General features: G+C 62.1%; 2 protein-coding genes across 3 annotated transcripts; one reads left to right on the plus strand and one right to left on the minus strand.

Annotated features, from left to right (window-relative positions):
* Window positions 1-152: 152 nt before the first annotated feature.
* On the plus strand, window positions 153-1,814 carry TM2D2 (TM2 domain containing 2). Its single transcript, XM_074852276.1, has 4 exons — window positions 153-405; window positions 494-581; window positions 685-800; window positions 1,011-1,814. The coding sequence occupies exons 1-4, from the start codon at window positions 200-202 to the stop codon at window positions 1,222-1,224; spliced, it is 624 nt and encodes a 207-aa protein (XP_074708377.1). The 5' UTR covers window positions 153-199; the 3' UTR covers window positions 1,225-1,814.
* A 1,598-nt stretch (window positions 1,815-3,412) lies between these two features.
* On the minus strand, window positions 3,413-23,583 carry PLEKHA2 (pleckstrin homology domain containing A2). 2 transcript variants are annotated; one of them, XM_074852187.1, is made up of 12 exons: window positions 23,169-23,583; window positions 17,518-17,681; window positions 17,035-17,091; window positions 15,228-15,276; window positions 14,160-14,257; window positions 11,602-11,748; window positions 8,528-8,674; window positions 8,336-8,404; window positions 8,104-8,174; window positions 7,141-7,204; window positions 6,762-6,839; window positions 3,413-6,359 (listed from the first exon to the last, which is right to left on the minus strand). In XM_074852187.1, exons 2-12 carry the CDS (start codon window positions 17,656-17,658, stop codon window positions 6,000-6,002), a joined length of 1,281 nt encoding a protein of 426 aa, XP_074708288.1. In that variant the 5' UTR covers window positions 17,659-17,681; window positions 23,169-23,583; the 3' UTR covers window positions 3,413-5,999. The 2 variants fall into 2 exon arrangements, with proteins under 2 accessions (XP_074708288.1, XP_074708287.1); XM_074852186.1 differs by lacking the exon at window positions 23,169-23,583 and adding an exon at window positions 21,689-21,737.

Below are 23,583 nucleotides of genomic sequence, written 5' to 3' on the forward strand. Positions count from 1 at the left end.
GCCTGGCAGCCAATCGCCTCCCTGTCTGGCGGCACTTCCGCCCCGCCTCGTCTCAGCTTCTTCCGCCTTCGCTCTGACTGGCTGCGGGCGGCCCTTCCCCGCCCCCCGGGGGGCAACGGCGGGCGCCCATTGGCTTGGCGGCGCCGCGGCCCGGAAGTCGGGGCGGGCGCGGCGTTTCCTAGCAGCAGCGGCCGCCGCCATGGCGCCGCGGCGCGGCGGGCCGCTGGGCTACGCGCTGCTGTGCGGACAGGCCGCGCTGCTGCTCGGGAACCTGCTGCTGCTGCAGGGCGCGTCCCGCGGGCTCCCCCACAACGGCACCGACACCGAGGCGCCCGCGCCGGGGCCGCCCTCCGCCGCCTGGGCCTACACCGACCCGCGAGCGCCGCTCGTCCTCTGCACCTACCTGTGAGGGCCGGGCCGGGCCGGGCCGGGCCGGGGGGGGGCGCAGCGCGGCCTCCCCGCCGCCCCTCACCGCTCCGCTCCTTCCCCGCAGCCCCGAGGAGTTCGTGGAGTGCGAGGAGCCGGTGGACCACGGCGGGAACGCCACGGCGCAGCAGGAGCTGGGCCACGGCTGCGTGAAGGTGAGGGGCGGGCGGCGGCGGCGGCGGCGGGGGGGGGCGGCTCGGCCGGGCCTGGCTGCCCGCGGCCCCCCGGGCCCTGCTGAGCCGGGCGCGCTGCCCGCAGTTCGGCGGCCAGGCCCACGGCGAGGTGGATCACACCCGGGTGCAGTGCCGAGCGCTGGACGGCATCGAGTGCGCCGAGCCGCGGAGCTTCCTGCGGGGCAGCCGGCCCTGCGTCAAGTAAGACGCGTTCTCCGGGGGCGGGAGGGCCCCTTCTCCCCTTCTCTTCTCCCCTTCTCCCTTTCTCCCCCGACACCCCCCGCCGGCCCCTGCACCGCCCCCGGCCCCCGCGGGAGGGAGCCCCGCCGCCAGAAACGGGGCTCGGCCGGCGGGGGAGGCCGCCCCCTCCGCAGCCCCCGCCTGACGCGGCTGCCGACGCTCCCGTTGCAGGTACACTGGACATTATTTTATAACCACTCTGCTCTACTCGTTTTTCCTGGGTTGCTTCGGAGTGGATCGGTTCTGCCTGGGCCATACCGGGACGGCCGTGGGGAAGCTGCTGACTCTCGGGGGGCTGGGGATCTGGTGGTTCGTGGATCTGATCCTGCTCATCACCGGCGGGCTGATGCCCAGCGACGGCAGCAACTGGTGCACCGTGTACTGAGGGGGGCAGAGCCGGCCCCGAGAGCTGGTGGCGGCTCCGCTCGCTCCGCAGCAGCAGAACAAACTTCTGCCGTGCACAGATGTGAATTTACAAAGCTGTAACTTAACGTGCAGAACAGTTACTCTTGTTAATGCCTCTGTACAAACCCTGGACGCGAAATTGTTCAGGATATATTGCACTTGTTTGAAATAATCCGGATATTCCCCCTCCCCAGGTGGTGACAGTTTAAGAAATCAGACCTTGCAGACAGAGGTGGTCAAACAAATCTTAATAAAGTCGGGAAGGAGCCGACCCCATGTACTTTCAGTATGAGCAGAGCACGCGCAGCCACGCGGGCTGCGAGCGTGTGGTTTTGTGTCACTAGACTTTGCAAACCTTTAAGGTCGAGTAACACAACACAGTGTTACGGAGACTGCGGCAAAGCGATGAGCTCTAATTCTGCGTTGTTTAAAACCCTGTTGGCTGGCTGCAGGGCAAGCTGGGTTAGATTTAGTAGAAGCAGCAGCCTTTGGAGAATGTCACTTTCTGCTCTTGCAGGCGGGGAAAGCCACGGTGCAGCAAATAAAGTTACTGTTCAGGCCTCGAAAGAAGCGCTTGTGTCTGTTTATGTAACTCCCGGCCGCGCTGGCATGACAGAAACATCAGCTGCAGGACGCTGCAACGGCTCCATAGTACGTGGGTTATTTCAAAATTATCAGTTTCTCCTCCTGCCCTCTGCCCTTCGCAGTAAAGTGTTTTTCAGAACCCTCCGGCGTGTTCCCACGGCAGCCGGTTGCGTTCCCCTTCCCTGCTGCCGCACAGTCGTGGTCTTTAAAACTTCCTCGCTAATGGAAGGCTCGTTTCCACCTGGAGCTGGAGGGAAGGGGTGGGAGCGGTGGCAGAGCTGGGAAGGGGTCGGAGGTGCCGAGGGGCAGCTCCCGTCCCTGCATGCGTCCCCCCTCTGGCTCCAGCCCCCGGCACCGGGCGCCTGCGGTACCGAAACAAGCGGGAGCTTCAAGCAGCACGCGCCCAAAAGAGGAAGCCCCACCAGATGCAGTCTGAAAACTTAACGAGCTGAATAAAAACGGGAAAAGGAAGCTGCAGTCCCAGCCAGAACCAGACACAAAATCCATGTACGCAAAAGTCCAGTCACATTTGACATAAAACACAGCAAACACCAGCACTCCGCAAGCCCGGGACCCTCCCGCTGTTGCCATTTGGGTGTCTCTGCCCACGTGGAGCTGCAGCGGGGTTCAATCTGTCTGGGAATTCCGCCTGTTCCAGTTCTGGTTTGTGGTTTATTGCAACAACTCCTCCGGGGAATGGGGTTTCTATCCCATTTAGGTCACGAGTAATCTCCATTTGGCAGCTCTGAAGAGGGCTCAGGGCCCCAGGGTGGGGGGAGGCCTCATCATGAAACCGCCACATTCTTCAGACCAGTGGAACAACGGGGCTGCAAAGCCCACGGGGGGTGGAAAATTATGCAGCGAGCTAGAAAGAAAACAAAAATTTTAATTCCATGTGCAAAAGCTCATCATCATTAATGTCTCCCCGTCCTCAGCCCGGCAGCTGCTGGCTAACGGCAGGACCTCAAATCCTGCCCGTGTACAAGAGAGAGTTTTACTGGGACACAGTTACCTACGGAAGGGCTCAAGATGAGCAAGAGCTGGAGCTGTTTTAACATCAGCAGCAAAAAAATTAAAATGGCTCCTGGGGTCGGGCAGACACAGAGTGCCTGGAGATGGAGCATTTCTGCTCCAACCTCAGGTTCCCGACCACGCGCACCCCTGGGAGTCAGGGATGCTTCTCGCCGTTAGTCTGTCCCTTCATTTCCCAGCAATGACAAACAAGATCAAAATCTTTTCCAAAGCAGAGGCCACGATGGCCCTTTGCCCTCCACTGGGTGCTTTTCCCTGGGGAAGCTGGCTGGGGGGGCTGGGGTGTACGGTGGGGTGTTGTGGGGTGCTCCCCAGCCGGCTGCAGCTCCGCAGCGGGGGTCTCCAAGGGGCTCCAGCCCTAAACTGGGCCCAAGAGAGACCAGGCAGGACTTGGGCAGCTCCGTGCAGCTTCCCCAGCGCTCCCCCAGACACGCCATCACTGCTCCCCTTGCACAGGGTCGCCCCTGTTGCTGCGCCCCGTCGTCCCCCCCCCCGTCCCCCCCATCAATCGTTACCCAAAACACACAATGCAAACAGCCTGGAAAAGCGGCTGGGATTGATTTCTTTATTTAAAAACACAGGGAAAAAGGGTGTTTCATCTGCAGCCGGCATTTACAGGCGAGTAACCGACACCCCGGGCGTCATGGAGCATCGCCCACGCGAGGCACCCCGGCCCTAAGAGCACTTGAAATCCACCACCAGCACGCGCAGAAACGGCCGAAACTGCCTGCGAGTTTCCACAGAAGAGAGCAAACCCGTCTCTCACACCGCTCCTGCCACCCAAGATCCCTCGAACCCGCAAGCGTCCCTGGGCAAGCGGGGAACTCACGGCACACACGTCACTGGCAACAGGGAGCAGCAACGGGGGGATGCTCCATCCCCACGCGGGAGAGCTGGGAGGCAAAGGCAGAGGTGAAGGGACACCAGCCCGCTTTAAAAATCACCACAAAGCTCCACCGAGCTCTGGCTGCATCTGCCTGGTCACTGGGGACGGGAAATTCCTCCCCATCCCACCACCTGCACCACAGACGAGTCTGGAGCCCGGCTTGACTTCAGTCCCGCATCCAGCCTTCACGCTGTGCTGGGGCTGGGGAGGGTGGGAATGAGAAACAGGAATGTTGCAATAGCTCTGGAGCCACTGGTAGTTTCTCCTCCTGAATAATTAACCCTAATTGTGCAACAAGCTTCTGCTTTACCATCCCAGGCCCGGGGAAACTCTGCCATTACCAAGCAACAAAAACACTTGGTGCTCCATGGTTTTGAGACCTTGCACAAAGTAACCATCATCCCTCTGATGTTCTCCAGAAATGAGGTCAGAGCGCTATCACCAAATGCTGTGACTCTGGGATTGATAGGCTTACCAAATCACTAAAACATTTCTGGAGCACCATGTTATGAGCCAAACAGCAAGTCAGCCTAAAAAAAAAAATAAAAAATATTCCAAACACTAGTGCAAATAAAGCAAAAAAAAAGGAACAGCATGATCTAGGTTTCTACAATTAAATAACAAATACTAACACTCACCCTGTACCGTTTGCATCGATTCCCACTCGTTTTCATAGGTTCAGTGTTCTCCAGCACCTCCACACAACCCCCTCGAGCCACTCTAACTCCTGAATTTGGCCCGAGGCTGCACCAAGGCGCCTTCAGCTGCGCCTGCCCCCACCCCAGCGCAGCGCGGCTGGAGGAGCAGCCCCTCCACGACGGGAGGGGATCGATGCAGGAAGATGCAATTTTAATCTCATTAAGATCCATTGGGTCAACCAACCCTCGGAGCTCAACTGATAAAGCTCCGCTCAATCCCAGGCCGAGCCTCAGCTAGGCTGAAGCACAACTGTCAAACAGCTGGAGACCTGGAAAGGGCAGGGACAAACCAGATTTTTTTTGCTCCTGGGGAGCACGTTGAGCTGATTTTGCAGAGCAGAGAACATGTAATGACAAGAAAAAAGAAAAAAAAATAAAGCAGGTAACTAGTCCACAGTAAGGGGGAGCCTCGTTAACTCCAGAGCACTCCCCACTGCAATTCCCACCACGGCCTCCCGGTCTGTCAGCCGGGGCACAGCCGAGGTGGCACCGAGCGTGCCCGCGTCTGCCGGGGGACACGGCCGCGCAGCCGGGCCGGGGCAAGCGCGTTTAAAACGCCCCGTGCCCGCCAGCAGGGCCCCGCGCAGCCCCTGGTGCTCCTGCAGGAGCCGATTTGGTTATGGAAATTACAAATTTGCTCTAAAAACTTCCGCTCGTTTTCATTCCAAGGCGGGCAGCAGGCGAGTGGGCTGGACAAGCCTTCCCGGTTCCACAGATGCTTGGCTTCCGTTGCTTTTTGCTAAAAGCTCTTCACCACCCGGGCAGGGTTCTGGTGCCAGACGGACACAGTGCAAAACCGACACCGTACCTGAGGATCCTCCCGTCGCCGGGAGCCACCGGCCGCTCGCCCAGGCTCACGCTCAGAAAGTACCAACAAACCTCTCGGAGGGGCTGAGCGGGAGCCTGCAGCGCCAGCGTTTAACACTGGCCACAGGTATAAAAAGGCGTAATTAAAAGCCAACAGAGTTGTCGATACACCACTGGTCAGGCAGCGTAAGGAGCTGATCTCCTCAGGAAAAAGTCATCGAATGGGGGAGCTGCCGCGTGTCCCTCGTGCAGGCAGCTGCGGGCTGGCGTCTCCCCGGCTCTGCCCAGCTGCCTGGGGAAGGCTGAGCAGCATGAAAGGGGAGAAAAATGTTTTTTCCAAACACAAGAAAGGCCATGCTCCCCTTCACGCCCCTGAGTCCTCCCACTGCTTCCTCCAGGCTTGGTTTTTAGGGGAAATTATGCGGTTGCAGAAGAGGATGCCCCCTCATCCAGGTCCGCTCCACACAGCGAGCGATGGCAGCACGAGGTGCCTGCAGGTCGCCCTGCCCGGAGGCAGCTCCCAAAACACGGACCCCCCCCAGGCAAAGTCCAGGCAGGAGCAGGCAGGGACCCCGCTGCCCGGCAGAGCGGGGCACCGGGACACGGGTCCAGCCGGAGCCCGTATCGTGGGGAAGGGCAGCGGTGGAGGGAAGGGGCCGCTTTACCCCCACCGAGACGACGGGGTGAGCTCAGTCCATGACCAGCCACCCGCCCCACGGGGACCTGGGGGGGCGGCTCGGCCCCCGGTCAGACGTCGGAGGTCCGGATGCTTTCATCGTCCAGGTCGAAGGCGAACGGCTTCTCCTTCAGATGCTGCGGCTCCGACTTGTGCCGCACACGCTTGCCCGGCGCCGCTCCGCCGTCGCGCTCCGCGAAGGCCGGCACGAACACCGAGTCTCTCATCGAGGCCGGCACCTCCTCCGGCACCGGCTGCCTCCCCCCTGCCTGCGGCACCGGCGTCCAGGGCTGCCAGGAGGAGGAGGAGGAGGAGGAGGAGGAGGGGGCTTTGCACAGCGCTCTCCTCTCCTCCACTGCCTGCCTCTGCTGGGAGGGGGCCGAGGAGCCCCCGGGCTTGACCATGGAGGTGGATCTCATGAAGGACATTTCCTGCAAGGACAGACACGGAGTGAGACTGGCTGGGGTCGGGTGTTTGTGCTGTGAGCCTTCTGCAGAGCTCTGGGGATCAGGCCCAGGCCCTTTATGCACTCGGCAGAAAGGAAAAAAAAAAAATACAACCCCTAAGGAAACTGAAAGTCTGAATTAAATGGCCCTTTGCCATCAGTCAGGCTCTTGCTCGTGCCTCGGAGCAGAGCAGGGGTCACGCAGGCCCAGTTCAATGGCTGAATCTCACTTTTCCATCTTTTTCAAGGAAAATTCTGCAGTGAGTGGTAAACAAACGCAGAGAGGGCTGGGATCTCATCCTGGAAAGGGGCTAACTGCTAAATCAATCTGTACACTGGCATGATCTTCATTTGACACTAAATAGGAAGCAAGAAGGACGTGACCTACCCTCGGGCGGAATTTCAGGGCCTGGACTGCCCCTGTGATTGCTCGGATCCAGCTGCGCATGTCCTCGGGGCTGTCTGCCTGCAAAACACCCCGGCCCCAGTGAGACTTTGCCTCCTGCAGCGGGCAGAGTCGATCCCGCAGGCAGACGTGGACACGGGACCGCGGCTGCCGTGCGCTCGCCTCTCCTTTATCCCCGCTTAAAGATCTCGGCAGCACTGTACATTCCCCCCGAGGAGGGGAGCCACTCTCCACACTGCAGCATTTTTGTATCAAGCACAGATAAGGCATTTCAGGAAAAAAAATTGTCGGGTGTTCCCAACTCTGCCCTGCGGAGGGTCGGGGTCTGCATCCTGCCACCAGCCCGCCCCGGCTGCCTCACCTGGATGTAGAAGGTCCTGGAGGTCGTTATGATTTCAAAGAGGTTGTCCCGCATCAGGAGGTCACTAGGAACAGTGAGAAAGAGATGGTCACTACCCAGAAGTCGGTGTGGATAGGAAAAAAAAAAAAAAAAAAAAAATCTGTGTTTATTGTCATCGCTAGAGCGTGCTGGGGAAAAGCATGTTGAAGGCAAACCCTGGATCTCATTGGGATTTTGAGAAGGTGACTCCAGTTCCCAGAGACCTTCACCTAAACACTCCAGCTTCTGCTGTCTGCAGGCGAACCCCCTCCCCTCCCCAGACCATAATCCCTCTCATTTACAGTTCATTTTAAATATGAGCTATTACTCATTAAGAATAAACAATTCAAAGATGTATTCATAAATTACATTTTTACTTTAGCTAAAGAGGTTTGTTTTCTTAGTTCATTTTTCATTGCAAGCCTTCAAGTTACTTTGATCTGATCAGCACTCGCTGCAGTAAGTTGTTCCCAAGACATTGTGCAGCCACCTGTGCCAGTTTAAGGAAAACACCCATGTAGGGCCTTGGGCAGCTCTACGAACACCTCTGTCCTTCTGTCCTACGACGGCGATTACTGTGCAGGGCCCCACGCTCCTCAGTCTATGGAGACAAGAGCTGCAGGAGCAGCCTGCCCAGAGATGGGGAGGGACAATGTCCGGCATCCAGCCACACCTCCCCGACTGCTCACTGAGCTGAAGGGGAAGAAATTTCTTAAAAGCAAAACAAAGAGGCGACACGTTGGGGTTACAGGGCTCTGAAAGAAAAGCGAGCGGCAGCACAGCTCAGCCTGGCCCTGGCTCGCAGCAGCAGCCGCCGTTCGGGGCCCGCTGGGCTCCTGCAGGAGGGAGCCGAGTTCCCTTCGCGCCCTCCTCGGGGGCTGCTCCCCGCCAGCAGCTCCGGCACAGCCCGGGGCTCCGGCAGCGAGACGCGGACGGGAGCGTTACCCCGACTTGACCAGGCACTCGTGGGTCTTGCAGACGTCCTTGAGGAGAATCGAGCGCAAGGGCTCCTTGTCCTGCGGAGACGAGAGGAGATGGCGATGGGCTCGGCTGGCCCCGGGGCTGGTGGTGCCGGCGTGTCCCTCCCACGGAGCCCCCCGCGCCGGCACGGCAGCGCGGCCACCCCGGACCTCTCCTGGGGAGCAGCCGGTGCCAGGCGGGGGCCGGGGCTGCTCACCTGCTCACACTTGTAGTAACTGATGGAAAATTCATCCAGGACGAAGTACCGGCGCTTCCAGCTCTTCCTCTGCACAAGGGAGGAGGAAACCACTCGGTGCTGGGCTCCGGTGTGCTCCCCACGCTGTCGTGGTCCTGCACCCAGCGCACCCCTGGAGCACCCCCAACTCGGGGGGGGCACCCCGGCACTCACCACGTTCCCCTGCTTCACGCAGTAGCCGCTCTTGAGGACGGGAGGCCCGGCGGGCGGCTTGGTGGCCGAGGTGGGGATGTAGCTCTGCGAGCGCCGCAGCAGCGGGTGGGCGGCCACGTCGCTGCCCTCCCCTCCGTCCCCCCCGTTCTGCAACCGAAGAGCACAGGAGAGCACAGAGTTACCGGGAGGGAGCAGGGAGGGGAATTCCCTGCTCGCAGGCAGGACACCCGAGCCGGAGGGAGAAGCAACCTGAAGCAAGCAACCTGAAGCAAGCCCCGAGTGCAGCGCTGCGAGCCAAGGGCTAACAGCAACGCCTGGGCACAAGCAGGGGGACGGGCCAGAGCCGAGAGCTGGTTCTATCTCCTTGCATGCAGCTTTTCGGACTGCTGCTTCAGTGCTCTTCACCCTTCTGGCATCCACGTGTTAAAAACAACATTAAGAAATTGGAAAGGCTACAGAAAAGCAACCTGAGGGCTGAAGAAAATCCCCTGCAGCAGGGGAGTTAAAGGACCTTGGACCTCATCTGCCTGGCTTATCAAACCCCGGGGTGACCCGGCTGCGCCACAGACCTTCTCGGGGGAAACTCAAGGTACAAGGAGCTCTTTCACCTGGCAGAGGGACACAAAACAAAAACCACCAGCTGGGAGCTGGTGCCAGACGAACCCAAGTTAGAAAGCAGAGATACTTTCCAACCTGAGGCGGCCATATATCATGGGCATAAACTGCCCAGGAAAGCCATAAAGTCTCCGCTCCATATTCTCTCAGCCAAATTCTCCCAAAAGAGACCGTCATGTTTGGAGTTCAGGTAGAAAAAAAATGTACTTCCTCTGGCCCCGAGTTGTCTCTCCCCAAGTGCAACTCTCGCTGCTATGAGTGCGGCTGGGCTGCGCACGTGGCCATGCACCCAGCACCCATCCCTGCGCCCAGCACCCATCCCCGCGCCCACCCCGAGTGCACCCAAGAGCCCCCCGCCCCGCTGCCAGCTTCCCCCCCTCCCCCCTCCGCACCGCCCCGTCCCCGGCAGCTCCCTCCCTTCCCCCTCAGCAGCGCAGGGGACAGGCAAGATGAAACATCTGCACTCGTCTCCTTCCCCCGTCCCTCCAACCCCTTCCTCCAGCTCCCGCTGAGGTTTGAGCATTGCCATGGCAGCCGGGGGGGCTCTCGCTGCCACCAGCCTTATTTGGCACCCGCGCCGGTGCGGTTACCCAGTGCCCTGCCCGCGCGACTCCTTCCAGCACCTTCGAGAGGCCGCTGGGGTTCCTCCAGGACAGACCAGCAGCCATTTGCCCATCCCCAAAGTCCCTCCCGGCACCTCCGAGAGCGGCGGAGCAGAGCCCCGGCCCGGCCGGGGAGGGGAAGTCACCCGCTCCCCTTGCTCAGAGATGGGGACGCTGCTGCAAGAGGGAGCGACACCCCGGACCGGGGGTCGGGTCTGGGGGTGCAGCCGGAGTGTGGGGCAGCACCAGCCGGCCGGGGCCCAGCCAGGAAACCACAGACGCGCCCAGGAAGCTGCAGCGGAGAAATGGCCATTTCACACGGGGCAAGCAGCAAGAGCGCAGAAAATTTTCCGGCAGCTGATGCACCAACTCTGAAAAACCCCCTCGGTGAAAGACAGAGATTGGGCGAGGGCTGAGGACAGAGCTCGGGGCTCTGGGGAGGCGGCGGCAGGGGAAGAGAGGGAGGCAGAGCTGGGAGTTGGGAGGAAAGAGCAGCTTTAACTCCCTGAAACAAAAAAAGAAAAGTCCCAGGGCCGGCTGCTGACACTTGTTTGCAAACAGGCTGCCCCGGCCGTGCAACACACCGGGAGGGAAGTGGGGAGGCACAGCCCTCCCCTCCCCTCCCTGCCCTTCCCCACCTCACGCACGGGGCTGGGGGGGCAGCGGCATCGCGCGGGGCAGCGGCACCGGGGAGGGATGGCTGGAAGCCCCCCACATTGCTCTGCACCCAACAAACCCCCCTGCACCCGACAAACCCCCCTGCACCCGACAAACCCCGTGGCCAGGGAAGCGTTAAAAGCCCCTGCCAGCGAAAAATGGCTGCAATGATCTAATTCTCTGCTCTATTTTTAGTGCTGCCACCGATAAGAGCTGAAGCGAGACCCGGCGCAGGATGAGCACCCGAAGGTGGGAGACGCCGGCGGCCACACGCTGAGGGAAGGGGGTGCAGAGTCACGGCAAGGGGTGTCGGCCACCCCCACCGGGACGGGTCGGTCCCTTTGGGGGCAGCAACACGGGGTCCCTCTGCCCCGAGCACCTCGATGGGGGATTCGGACCCGGGACGTGTGGGTGGATGGTGCGGGATGGAGGTGATCAGGTTCATACCCTCCTCCTCCTCACAGCCCCTCCTCGCATCACACTTCAGAGCGAGGGAAAGGAGAGGTGCTGCAGGGTGCTAAGTGCAGCTATTTATACACCCCTGAGTGGGAAGGGTTTGCAGGCACCAAGCTGGTTTCCAGAAATGAAAGTGCAAACCAGCCTCCCCAGCAGCCCAAACCAGCAACTGCCTCCAGCCCCATGGGCCTCCCTGGACCCCCAGACCCCAGCGCCAGCCCACAGGACCCACGTCCCCGAGCTCTGCTGCTCCCACACGCAGGTTAGAGAATGGCAGAGCCCATCGCTGCTGCCTGTTAACAGAATTTCTCCACCCCTTGCACTGCTGAACACCAGGGGGGCAGGGGGGGTGCTAAAGCAAGAACAACACCCCGACACTCGCCTTCCCGGTGCTCTCCCTTCCTAAAGCAGAAATCTGAGCAGCGTTTGCAACAAGTGATTTGCAGGCCCAGCTGGAGGCAGAAGGCAGCTCGCCCTTGCTGGCAGGAGCCAGGCACAAAACCTGCGGGCTGGGACCCCGCAAAGCCCGGCTCAGGCACCGAAGGGCCCCCGGCAGCGAGGTGCAGGGGTGTGGTGGGAACGCCCTCGCTCAGCTACACACGGAGAAAGCTGCTGCCTCTTCTGCTTATCCCCATTAGCTGCTGCTCTTAAACCACGGGGAACAGGGACACCAAAGCGGGGTGCTGACATCGCAGGGATCTTACCCCCAGGATCTGGGGCAGTGCATGGATCCTGCCAGCTCACCTGGTTGATGGAGATGGGCGTGTGGACCACCACCCCCCCGATGATCTCGGTTTTGTAGGCCACCTGGGGCTTCCTCTCCTGGGCCTGGGCCACCATGGGAGGCTTCGTGATCTCCGCAGCCGGTGGGATGCTGCCGCCCTTTGGCACCTGTGGGAGAAGGAAAGGGGTGAAGGGCACAGGCATCTCTGTCCTCCCAGCCTAAATGCAGCAATATCCCTTTAAAAAATAATAAATGAACAAGCCACCCCAATTAGGGAGGGTGTGGGCCCCACCCGGGCAGTTTGCAGGAGGCACTGAGATGGGAGATGAGAGGTGGTGAATAATTAAGCATCAACTCACATGAGCCTGCGACTCGCCTCTGCAGCCCCATGCATTTGTGGGACACTTGCTCCTGTAATTGTCCCCGCTCTACTTACAGCCAGGCTTAATGAGGAGCTTTCATCTGCCTCTAACGAGGCCGAGCTGCAGCGCAGTTTCCAAGTTTTCCTTCCCCAGTCTGCACTTCCAGCCCTGCCACGCCATTTATCAGGGTCTCTGGCTCCAACCCACCCACTGCCTCCCGCCCTGGAGTGCAGAGGGAGCAACCACGGTCCCCTCCCTGCAAACCGCACCGGGCACCGGCCGCGCCGAGCGGGGTCCCAGCTGCTCTGAAATCCCTGCTGAGGCAGACAGCTGGACCCACGCTTAACCTGGGGCCTGGCTTAAGTCCTGGGGGGCAGAGGTCTGTGCTAAGACCTCACAAACCCACAGGCAGGAGAGGAGGAAGGGCCAAGGACGAGATCCTGGTCACCCCACAGCCACGCTGCCTGCGCAGGGCCCCGGGTGCTCTGGCTGTCGGGGCGGGTAGCGGTGGGCAGCGGTGGGCAGCAGCGGGCAGCGTGCTCAGGTGCCATCGTTTCCTGCTTCGGAGATGCCGCTGCCGTGAGCGTGACCACGCCAGGCTCCCGCACGGCCCCGCGCAGAGCACCGGCACCGGCACGCGGGCGAGCCTGAGGCCGAGGAGCCGCCCAGCCGCCCAGCGGAGGAAAGGGTTTCCCAGCGCAGGGGCAGCGGCGCTGGGGGTGCGGGCAGAGGGAAGGAGCAGCAGCTCCGCAGGCAGCAGCACAGGGGGGAAGGTGCAGGGTCCCTGGTGACGGTCACACACCTCCTGCCTTCAGCTGCCCGGGCCTGGCTATGAAGACAGCAGGAGGGTGAGGAAACACAGGAACCGATTTGCCAAGAGCAGAGAGAGGAGAAGTCGCTGTGAGAAGCAGAAGCTGAACCCGGTTCTCTGCACCAGGAGCAGCGCCCGAACCGCTGCCCCATCCTCCTCGTTAGCAGGCTCGTTACAACTCCTGCCCCGCTCTGGAGGTGGGTTTGTTATAGCCAGTATCACCTGGTAGCCAGTACTGTAGCCAGCACGGACCCATAAAAGAGAAGGTACAAGCCAGAGCCCGTGCAGTCGGTGTGGTGGCTTCAGGTGCAGAGGTTGTCCCATCTCACGTATTTGCAGATAAAAAAAGAAAGTACAAGCCAGGTCTGGCCTTGTAGATGACTTTCTCACAGGGACTATAACACAGCACTCCATTTAAACAAAAAACTCGAAGCAAAAAAGTTATTTGATAGGCCCCAATCCTAAACCATTCTCACGATTTTTCCTTATCTTTAATTTACAAACCACGAGCCCCACGCATCGGCGCAGGATCTGGTACAGCCCCGCCAGCACCAAACATCAGCCAGACACTAACGCCAGGCGCGGGGGACCTGCGGCACCTGCCCCCCTCACAGGGACCCCCCACACCCCGGGGCTGGGAGGAACCCGCCCTGTGAACACCGAACCCGGGAGCCCCAACACCATCAAACACGGCAGCAGACGGAGCGAGAGGCAGCGCAGCGTCACCCCCAGCACCGGGCAGCTGAGGGGAACAGCCCCCACCAGTTACTGGGTCAGCGACCGTTAATCCGCGGTTCTACGAACGCAGCAGTAAATGAGAGGAGACGGCAGACAGACTCCTCCGGGTCCAGGCACAACCCACCCTGCGATGCCCCACAGCCTGTAGTCGCTACACCTCGTCACAAGACCCGGCGTTCCAGGAAGAATAAAAATTGAGTAAATAAATTATTGAAGCAGAAGAAAGATGCCCTTTGGCAGCCGCAGCGAGGAGGCAGTTACACACGATCCCAGCAGGAGCGACACGGCCCTGAGCAGACGGGGACGATGGGGCCGGGGACGGCTCCCGCAGGACCTTCCCCAGGGTGCAGTCGGGCAGGGAGGGCGAAGACGCAGGAGCAAACAGCAGCAAAATAAATCCCGACCAGGAGAATCCGTGGGGATGGTGGAGGCAACGCCCCGTCTGAGCCAGACCCCTGAGACGGGTCACTGCGCAGCTCCGGCCTCGCAAAGGGACGCGGCGAAGGCCGGAGGGAAGCCCGGCAAGGAGCAGCCGCAGTGGGGGGCACCGGGGGGGTGGTGGAGGGGGCGAGCACAGCAAGAAGGAAAGCACAGCTCTTCCAGGCGCTCAGCGAGCAGCGTCAAGGCAGGATGCAGCCACACCAGAGATGAGCCTCGTGCCACCTACCGTGATCTTACTGGCCCGGTTCAGCGCCTCCACCCAGTCCTGCAGGTCCTTCTGGTCGCTGGCTTGTAGGAAATAGCGCTGGGATAGAGCATTGATGACTGTCAAAGAAGGGAACGAAGAGAAGAGTTAGGGAACCCCATTCAGACCTTAGCCTTATTAAAGCAAATTAAACAATAAATCAACACGACAGCATCTCTCAACTCCCAGTCCCAGAGCGACTGGCAGAGTCATCTTGTAACCTCTCGCATGGAAAAGCTGCCGAGGGGTGTGAAGGGGGACATGGCATACTTGCCCCGGAGCTTAGGGAGGGCAGGGCTGAAGCCAGGCTTAAACTAGGACTTAATCTAGACCCTTGCAGGGGCGTTTGAGGGCCCCTCGGGACTCCCTTCGCTCAGCGTTTGGGTTTTAACCGTCACCCAAAGTGTTGGTGCGAACCCCCATGAGGGGACGTGCCGTGAGCTCTGGTCTCTGTCCTGGGCTACGTCCCTTGTCGTAAAGTATCGCAAAGGCAACGCCGCTCCCTTGGGACGAGTACGGGCTTGTGCTGCCATTTCTGTTGCTTTAAACCCGAGGTCAGGGCTCACACACGAGGCACCGAGGCAGCGCGGGTCAGGCTGAGGCCATTCGGGGTGGGGGGAACTGGACAGCAAACGCCTTTCCCTGCGCCAGCGGGAGCCGCAGCTCCCACAGCCTCAAAAAGGGAAAAGCCCTGTGTGGCACAAGGCAGCGCAGCACAACGGGACACGCGGGAAGGACTCAGGAGCACAGCAAAAGCTGTCACGGGGGGGACCCCCAGGGTCCTGCCTTCTCACCAGGCTCTGCCTGTGCGTCTCGTGGGGGGGTCACAGTGACAGGGCCACCACATGGGGCTGTGGCTCACACTAGCCCTGCGCTGGCCCTCTGGCACGACGTGCTGGGTGCTGGCAGCGTCCCCTTCCCTCCCCAACCCCAAGGACGCTGCAGGCAGGGTCTGTCCGGGGAGGGGGGTCACGGGGGAGGCATCGAACCGCAGCCTCCCACGGCAGCGTGTCCTCCCCAGCAGAGCCCCACCGGGGTCCCCTCGCTCACCAAAGCAGAACGGAGTTTTCGGCTTCTGTTTCGGGGTGGCGATGCTAACCTGGAACAGAGCAAATGAAAGAAACAATTAAAGGCAACAGCACACGCTAATGGCAGGGAGGAGAGCGGGAAGTTTCTACCCCCAGAAGCTGGTGTTCCCCAAGCTCCAGCCCAGCCCATGCTCCCAGTAACTCCGACACCGCAGCATGAGCGGGGGGTCAAGGAGTGAGCACCCAGCTGCTGGCACCCCGCAGCCTCGTCACCCTGCATCCCAGCAGCCACCCGGCCCGAGGGGAGGCATCGTCTGCCCCCCAGCCCTGCAGTTACCCCCATCTGCAAACGAGGAGGGGAGCTGGCTCGAGTCGGGGGAAAATGAACGTGGCCTGCGGGCAGGGCCCGATTCTTCCCAAAGTGCCCCCCGTGCAGCCCCAGGTCGGAGCCGGCCGCGTGCCCCCGCGAGCTCTCAGGGACCGGCCGGTATCGGACGTTAACGCCGAACACACGCGGCAACGAACGCGCCGTCCCGGGGGAAGGTCAGCGCGGAGACGGGGCTCCCATCTCCCGCCGTCCCCCCGGCTGCACTGCAAAGCAGAGCACGGAGCTTTCAAAGGCCTCGAAAACGCCGGGTTTCTGCTGGACTAACACAGTTGCTCTTGTCAGCAATTAAGAAAATTGAGGGAAAATAGCAGTGGTTTCTCCCTAAAGAGTAGGAATCATTTATATAAGAATAATATTCCCCGGGGCTCCAAGCACAGCACTCATGGAGTATTTATTCCAAAGGAGGCTTCCTCCTTCGGAGCCAGACTATAATGTTTTAAATATGTTTTCTCAAGCAACCCTCCATTTTCCTGGCGTATTTACCGTTGGTAGTTAAAGCCGCTGGCATATCCCAGTCCTGCAGCTTGTGACCAAATGCTGTCCTACAGCAATTTTCATTTAGACTAAAACGTATATAATTTATAAGTGAGGCTCTTTCTGAAATGGGGAAGGCTCAACCTCCCGGCGTTGCTTCATCTGCGCTTAATTTATAAATCATGATTCAGCAGGAACAGAGAGATCGTCCAATTCTTTATCCAGCTCCCACGTGGAGCTGAGCCTGGCGTGGCGGCCGTGAGCCCCCCAGCCCCCAGCAGCAGCCGAGGGGCAGCTCCGCTCTCCACGGCCACGCTCGCAGCCACGGCCCCGCACGTTCCAGTCACCAATCCTGCAATGGTTGTCACTTATTGCACTCTTTTTGCCTTCCCGTGGAAGCCAGATAATGCCATTAAGACACACAAAAGACTGAGTCTCCAGGAGGTCTCATCCTGTGGGGTTCTGCCCTCTAAGCGCTGGGGAGAGCTGCTGGTGCCCCCAACCCATCACGAGCGGGACCTCAGGACCGTCTCTGCCTCTCCATCTTCAGAGGGTCTGACGAGCACCCTCGGGCTGCAGCGGACCCGCAGCCGGAGGCACCGCGCCGGGTTCCTGGGGACTGAGTGCCGGAGCGAGAGGGGCACCGCGGTACGAGCACCAACCCAGGCTCGGCCCGGGGCTGCAGCAGCAACTCCGAGCCGATCGCCAGCCCCGTGTCCAGCTCACACTGACACCACGCTCCCATCCCCGCTCAGCCCCATGTCCTTCCTCATGGCAGAGCAGTTCCTCCCGCGCCCCAACCTCGCAGCCTGGTTCGCGGGTGAAGGGACGCTCCCCCCTTCCCACGGACCCGCTCAGGCTCCCATCCCAGGGACGACGGCAGGCTCGGGCCATCGCCCCTCCCAGGAAAGCCGCGTGGAAAAGGGGACAACAGGGAGCATCTGTCTTCCCTCCACCCCGCCATTACCTTGGAGATGTAGGTCAGCTGCAGAGATCCGACAGCACCCGCACCGATAGCCAGGTTCTGCAAAACATTTAACGAGCAATGGGCATTAAACGACAGAGCAAGGGAGGGGAGCCAGGCCATCAGTCGAGGCTGCGAGGCCACTCCCCTGCTTGGCGCTCCCAGTTCACCTCGCACCCCGCGGGCAGCCGGGACCGGCCGTGCCGTGCTGCACCCCGGCCCCGTGCCCTCCTCGGCCCCGCTCCAAACTGCCCGTGCGGCGGCTCCTCGGGTGCGGAATTCACGGGGGGGCTGCTCTGCTGGAGCTTGGTCATGGCCACGGGAGACCCCGACAGATGAGCGATGCAGCAGACAGCATCCTCCGCCGGGGACCCGGAGCCACCTCCACCGGGGCAGCCCAGCGGGGAGCCCGGGATGTGCCCACGGACCCGTTAACAACCTCAGGGATGTGCCCGGCGCGGAGCAGGGAGCAGCGTGGGACCCTACCTGGGGGTTGTCCATGTACCACAGGAGGCAGTTGGCCTGGGTGTCCAGGATGAAATACCTCCGCAGAAACTTGCCGCAGGTCTCATTTTCTTCGATGTCCAGGAACCCGCAGATACGGTTCTGTCGATCCAAGTACGGCATGCCGGGCTCCTTCTGGCATCACCCTGCAGAGGGGGGACGGGCAGGGAAAGGTGGGTGCTCCGCTCCCGCAGCCCCAACCCCCCAGGGAGCTGCTCCTGCACCTCCAGCCGCCCCAACCCCTCGGCGCCAGACATGCCGGGATGCCAGCGCAGTCACCCCGCCGGTGTCCGAGCTCACGAGGGGGAGAGGGAAGGGACAACCTGCCCAGGCTGGCCCAAACCAGCACGTTAGCTGCCTCCCCTCGCTCAAAAACGAGGCATTTCCGTACACGTGTTCCTCCCCACGGAGACGCACGTCGCTCCCCAGACCCGAGAGCCACCAACCCACTGCAGCCAGGGAGCTCAGAAGGTGCGAAAGCCCGCACGAGGCTCCAAGGAGGGGCTGGGGCTTTGCTCCTCGGCCAGCTCCCTCCTCCGCATCACATCCCACAGCCACTGCAGCTCCGATTTCCCAACCTGCCCAAACCTCCCGCTGCCTCTCCCAGGCCTCCGCAGCCCACGGCTCAGCGCCCAAAAAGCAAAGTCAAAGGGCTACCGCCGCACGTTCGCCCGGTGGGGAAGCTGCCAAGCACAGACGTCGCCCAGCGCGCCTCTGTGACGGGGAGGGGTGCCAGCGTCCCGGCCCCGGGAGCGGGCAGGAGCGGGACCGAAACTGCTCAGCAAGGAACTGCAGGACTTTGGAAAGCCGGGAGCTGCAGGTGGACTTGGTCTGCCCAACAAACGCTCACTGGCCCAGCTCCGAGACCACTCCTGGCACACGGCCACCGGCACATCCTGGGGCAGCAACTGACCAATTCCGAGTGACAGCCCTGGGCCCCAAACTGTCCCTGTCACAGCCGTGGTTGTGTCCACCGAGCTGCTCTCCGAGAGCTCGGCAACACGGGGCAGCCCCGGGCCACAGCTCAGCCCACAGAGGGGACAAAGTAGCCACAAAGGGTTTGACGCGAGACACCAGGTCCCTGGGAACCATAACAAAAAATAATCCCGAAGCAGGCTGCGCGCTAGAGAGAGCCCGAGCACACTCCCAGGAAATGGAAAACAATCTGCAACTCCAGCAGAAAATCTGTGCAGCCAGGATGCCGAGTCAGCAGGGAAAACAATGACCCATCGCCGCAGGGCCAAGCCGTGTCACCAGGTCTGCCCGGGCACGGACCCTCCCTGACCGCTGCCCCCCAGCCAGGGCGGGCCCGGGGGTCCCCTCCGAGCTCCCCGTGGCTGGTGGGACCGCGGCTGCACCGTCACCTCCAGCCCCGCGCCGGGAGCGAGAGCAGCACCGAGAGCCGCGGGTGGGTGGGGGACACCCCCCCCGCCACGGCTCAGGGATGGAGACGGCAGCTACCGAAGGGACACGAGCTGAACCCGGTGAGGTTTGTCCGGTAGAAGAGGGGTGACTCGCGCAGGTGCCAGCAGCGGAGGCTGCACAAATAAAAGATCTCATGCAGAAAAGGAGGAAATACTATTTTTGAGCTGCAGTGGAGTGGGGCCCTGAGAGGCGAGTGTTGTGCAAGAGTTGTGGTGCAGCTGCAAAGGTAGAGGTGGCAGAAAACAAGTCAACCTGCTGTCAGGATCTCAGAGTTTATCACCAGCGTTTCAGAGATGGGTATCAGGGCTTTGCTAGGAGGGAAATCGTCCCGCCTCAGTAGAAGGATCGTTTTAAAGCAACACGCTTGCCCTGATGCAAGGGTTATGTGGGCACTTCACATTTCACTGCTTTTTTGTGGGGTTATTTTTGTGGGCGGGGGGAAGCACACAGAAAGCAGATTCCCAAGCGCCTTCAACCATACCAACACGTTCAGACCAGGCCTCATAAACTCTCTCTTCCTCCTGCTGCTAATAAAAGCCCAGAGATTCCCGCTTATGAGGGGGATGAGAAAGACCCGAGGTGTGCTGCCGGCAGCACGGGGATGAGCCCCGGCCCCTCGGGGCTGCGGTGCCAGACCATGGGACACCTCCAGGGACTCCCTGCGTCCCCCTCCCATCCTTAATTATACGGGCTCGGCTGAAAGCCCACAAACCAGCTCGATCTCCTGTGCGAGCTGACCTCAGATTGCACTTGGGTATGCAAAACCCTTTGGGCAGAGGAGACTGTGATTGCTCCAAACCGCCCTCCAGACCGTGCTCCCCCCAGCCCAGCTCCTGTCCCCTCACCTCCCACTGCCCGCAGGACACGAGCTGGCCGTCTCCTTGCAGCCACCACGAACTGCACTTTGCCATAGGAAAAGGATAAAAGTAGCATCTGCAGCTCCACCAGCATGTGGGTATTTGGTTCCCCTGCTCAGGAACTCTGGGAGGGCCAAAAAATGCTCAGTTTGCACTAAACATTTACTATTTATACAGCACTTTGTAAACTCCAAATCGTAAATATTTCCATGTGAGACCCAAACTTATGGAAGGACACAAGACTAAACCTGAGGGGGAGAGTAAGGACCTGACAGAAAATCAGCATCATTTAAAAGCGCAGATGCGTCCCCGAAGGCCTCGCAGTGAGGAGGAGCTTCAGACAACATCCCTTATGGAAAGAGGACGGGCACCAGACCCGCACCGGGCACAGGAAGTGGCGATTTACGGGCGATGCCCACGCCAGATTCGTGGAGCCTGATCTGCCACCCAACAACCCCCTGAACTCCCCGAGCATCGCCCCACATCGAGCCCTCAGGATCTCATTACCAGACCCCGTTTATGAATTTAGGCCATTTCGTAGTGAAGCCCATCGGAGACTTCCAGGACTCTTCCCCACCTCTGAAGCAACGGATTTCCCAGCTTTTTCAGAGTCATAACATCCCACCAAAACCAGGACAACCCTTTCCTGGCTCAGTTAACGACATGACAGGAGCGATTAAGCTACAGAGGGTCTACAGCAGAACTACCCTCTCGCCTGCCTGCGGAGCCACAGGTAAGCGCGGCCCCGGGAGAGGCGGGAGGTGCTGGGCACCGTCCGAGCCCCGGCGCTCTCTGCGGTCACCGCTGGCTCAAAGGCCTCGTGGGCAGCCGCACAGCCAGACTTTCCAGGAAGCGCCCCTGGCCACCAGCGCTCCGCCACGGCCACCAGCACCACCCCGGGACAGCAGAAAACGCCGAGGCGAGGGCAGAGCTGAGCTGCAGAGCGCGGCCGCAGCTCGGCCCGTTGCACCTGCAGGCGCCCGCATCCTCCTCCGCCTCCTCGCTCACGCCCGGCTGCCCGAGCCGGTGCTGGCTGGGGCGCAGGACGACCCCCTCCGTTTCACGAGGGCTCCGAGGCGGGACACCCGCTGTCCCCACGCAGCCCCGAGGTGGCCGCGGCGGCACAGGGCGATGGCTTCTCCCTGCTCTGGGCAGGAGTCCGGGGCTGCCGACGTCTGTCCGGCCGCCACCCCACAGCGACGGCGCAGGCAGAGCCCAGCGACCAACTCCTGCTAACTCCGGCCGTTCGCCTTCATGAAATAATGAACCTGTTGAAAGGCAGCCTGGGAGCACCGCGGATACACCGCTTCGTCTCAACCGTCGGAGGGGGGGGGGGCGCACCCACACTCTGAATAGCTGCAGAACCAAATCCTCCCCCCCGCACATTTCCTACCAATCCCACAGACCCAAAGCTCCCCGATCTCCCCCAGGGATCCCCTTCCCCAAGCAGGGGCCACCCCGGCAGGAGCAGCCCCCGCTCCCTCCAGCCCCCCAGCCCCAACGTGCGGAGCCGACCCGCATCGGGGGCGGGGGCCCTTCCCCCCCACCCCCCGCGCCACGGATGCTCCCAAGTGCTGAGGCAGCACTTTCTGCCCCATCCCCGCCCCGACGGACCGGCCCCACGGGCGCTGCCTCCCCCCACTCGGGGCCGCCCCCCCCAGCCCGCTCCCGGCGCCGGGGGTTGGGGGGGGGGGGGGGGGCACGGAAGGGGAAACCCCTTCTCGGGGTGGGGTGCGGGTCCTGCCCGCACTGGGGTGAGGGAGGATGGGGACGGGGCAGCGAGGGCTCCCCCCATCCCGCCCCGCGGGGTCCCCGAGGGGCAGCGCTGCCCGGGGGGGCTCCGCGGACAGGCGCGGGCCCCCGACACTCACCCCGCGGCGTCCCTGGGCTGCGCGGGCCGCGCATGGCCGGCGGAGGGGGCGGGGGGGCGGGGGGGGGTGTGCCCCTGGCTCCGCCGTCGCTTCTTTCCGGGTTAATTACGTCTCCCATTAGCAAACCCGGCCCCGGATGTGAGTGCGGGGAGCGGGGGCGGCTCCGTGGGGCGGGGGGTGTTCCCGCGGGGCGGGGGGGGGGGGGGTCCCGTCCCGGGTGTCCCCCCCCCACGTCCCGTGTCCCCCCTCCACGCACCTGCAGCGGGGCCGGCTCTGTCCGCGCAGCCTCGGGGGGGGCCCCGCTGCGGGGTTGGGGCCAGCCCGGTCCGGGCCCCGCCGTCGGTTTTGCACCCCCGCCGCGGGGTGGGAGAGCCCCCCCGAGAGCCCCTGCCCGGCCCTGGGCGCGGGTCCTTCCTGGCAGAGCCCCCCCCACCCGACAGAAAACTGCCCCGTGGATCTGCAGCCCCCGAACGGCTCCTGCGCCAGCGCCGGGACGCTCCAGCAGTTTCCCAGCCCCGTCCTGCGGGTCCGGGGGGGCAGCTGCACCCCGCGCGTGAAACTGCCTCCCCCGGGACCAGTGACCCCGGCCGAGACCAGGGACCCTGACCTAGACCGGTGATGCTGACCAGGACCAGTAACCCTGACCGAGACCAGTGACCCCAGCTGAGACCAGTAACCCTGCCCGAAAGCAGTGACCCCGACCGACACCAGTGACCCTGACCAACACCAGTGACCCTCCCCGAGACCAGTGACCCCGACCGACACCAGTGACCCCGATCGACACCAGTGACCCTCCCCGACACCAGTGACCCTCCCCAAGACCCTGCCCAGGGCAGGAGCCAGACCGCAGCCTGGTGAGCAGCCCGGTGCTCTGCCGTTGGCCCTCCCATTGGCTTCCAGACCGCGGGGGACATCGTCACCGCTTTAGAAAACCTTTCGCCGCTCCCGTGGCCTCATTCTGGCCTGTGATGGCCAACGCAGCAGCCCCTGAGCACAGGCAGCGGGCGGGGAGAGCAGCGTGCCCCTCGGGCGAGTCGCCCCGGCCCCACCGTCGGCCTCAGACCCACCACCCCCATTTCTGTCAGCAGCTCGGACCCTGCCGGCCCAGCCGCACCTGGGGCAGTTTGGGTGCTCGCACCTTTCCACACCAGCCCGAGGCTGCGCCCAGGTCTCTGCTTGCGCAGACTCGCAGAGTTCAGGCCGGGGAGAGAGGCCGGAGGATCAGCCCCAGCCCGGACCCCACGAAACCAACCCCGGCGGCACCGGCAGCGGCGTGGGGGGAGGAACAGGCGCCCGGTGGGGTTGGCACTCCGCCCTCGCAGGGCAGGAAGGGAAAACCCCACCACGTAACACAGCAGTCACGTCGGGTGGCCAAGCCATGGCACCCCGCTCCCCAAAACGCTGCAGACGCCCTCGGGGGACCCGGCACTGGAATCTGTAAAGTTATTTGTGTGCTGCAGCGCTGGCGGTTCCTCCTCACCTGAGAACGCTGCGAACACGAAGGCCGGCGTTAATAGTTGCTGTTGGGAGCGAGCAGGGCGTGGGCAGTAGCGGGTCACTGTCCCCCTTTGCGACACAGTCTCAGGGCCTTTGCTGTCCTCGTGAACCCCCCGCACGGTGCCCGCGGGGAAGCTGCTCCCCGTTCTAAAGCCGAGGGCGATCAGGCGCGTACGGAGCTCGCAGGCGCTGCCTGGTCACCCAGAAAACCTCAACCAGTCGGTCGTTAGTGCATCGCCTGAGCCCGTCACCCACACGCGGAAGGTCCCTCCCTGGCCGGGGCGATGCGGCCACAGAAAGTCGGGGGTGCTCCCACCCCCAAGGGGACCAGCTCTGCTGGTCTCCAGGCAATGCCAGTGACCCCAACCTCCAGCTCTGGGCCCCGCACCGCTGGTCTA

Source organism: Strix uralensis, chromosome 28 (genome assembly GCF_047716275.1).
Source record: "Strix uralensis isolate ZFMK-TIS-50842 chromosome 28, bStrUra1, whole genome shotgun sequence".
NCBI classification, from domain to species: Eukaryota; Metazoa; Chordata; class Aves; order Strigiformes; family Strigidae; genus Strix; species Strix uralensis.

Coding starts and splice junctions, on each gene's coding strand:
- TM2D2 (XM_074852276.1), top strand. CDS start 200: ATGGCGCCGCGGCGCGGCGGGCCGCTGGGCTACGCGCTGCTGTGCGGA. Junction 406..493: donor CTCGTCCTCTGCACCTACCT/GTGAGGGCCGGG, acceptor CCTTCCCCGCAG/CCCCGAGGAGTTCGTGGAGT. Junction 582..684: donor TGGGCCACGGCTGCGTGAAG/GTGAGGGGCGGG, acceptor CGCTGCCCGCAG/TTCGGCGGCCAGGCCCACGG.
- PLEKHA2 (XM_074852187.1), bottom strand. CDS start 17,658: ATGCCGTACTTGGATCGACAGAACCGTATCTGCGGGTTCCTGGACATC. Junction 8,175..8,335: donor GTTACTACAAGTGTGAGCAG/GTGAGCAGCCCC, acceptor TCGTCTCCGCAG/GACAAGGAGCCCTTGCGCTC. Junction 6,360..6,761: donor CCCTGAAATTCCGCCCGAGG/GTAGGTCACGTC, acceptor CTGTCCTTGCAG/GAAATGTCCTTCATGAGATC.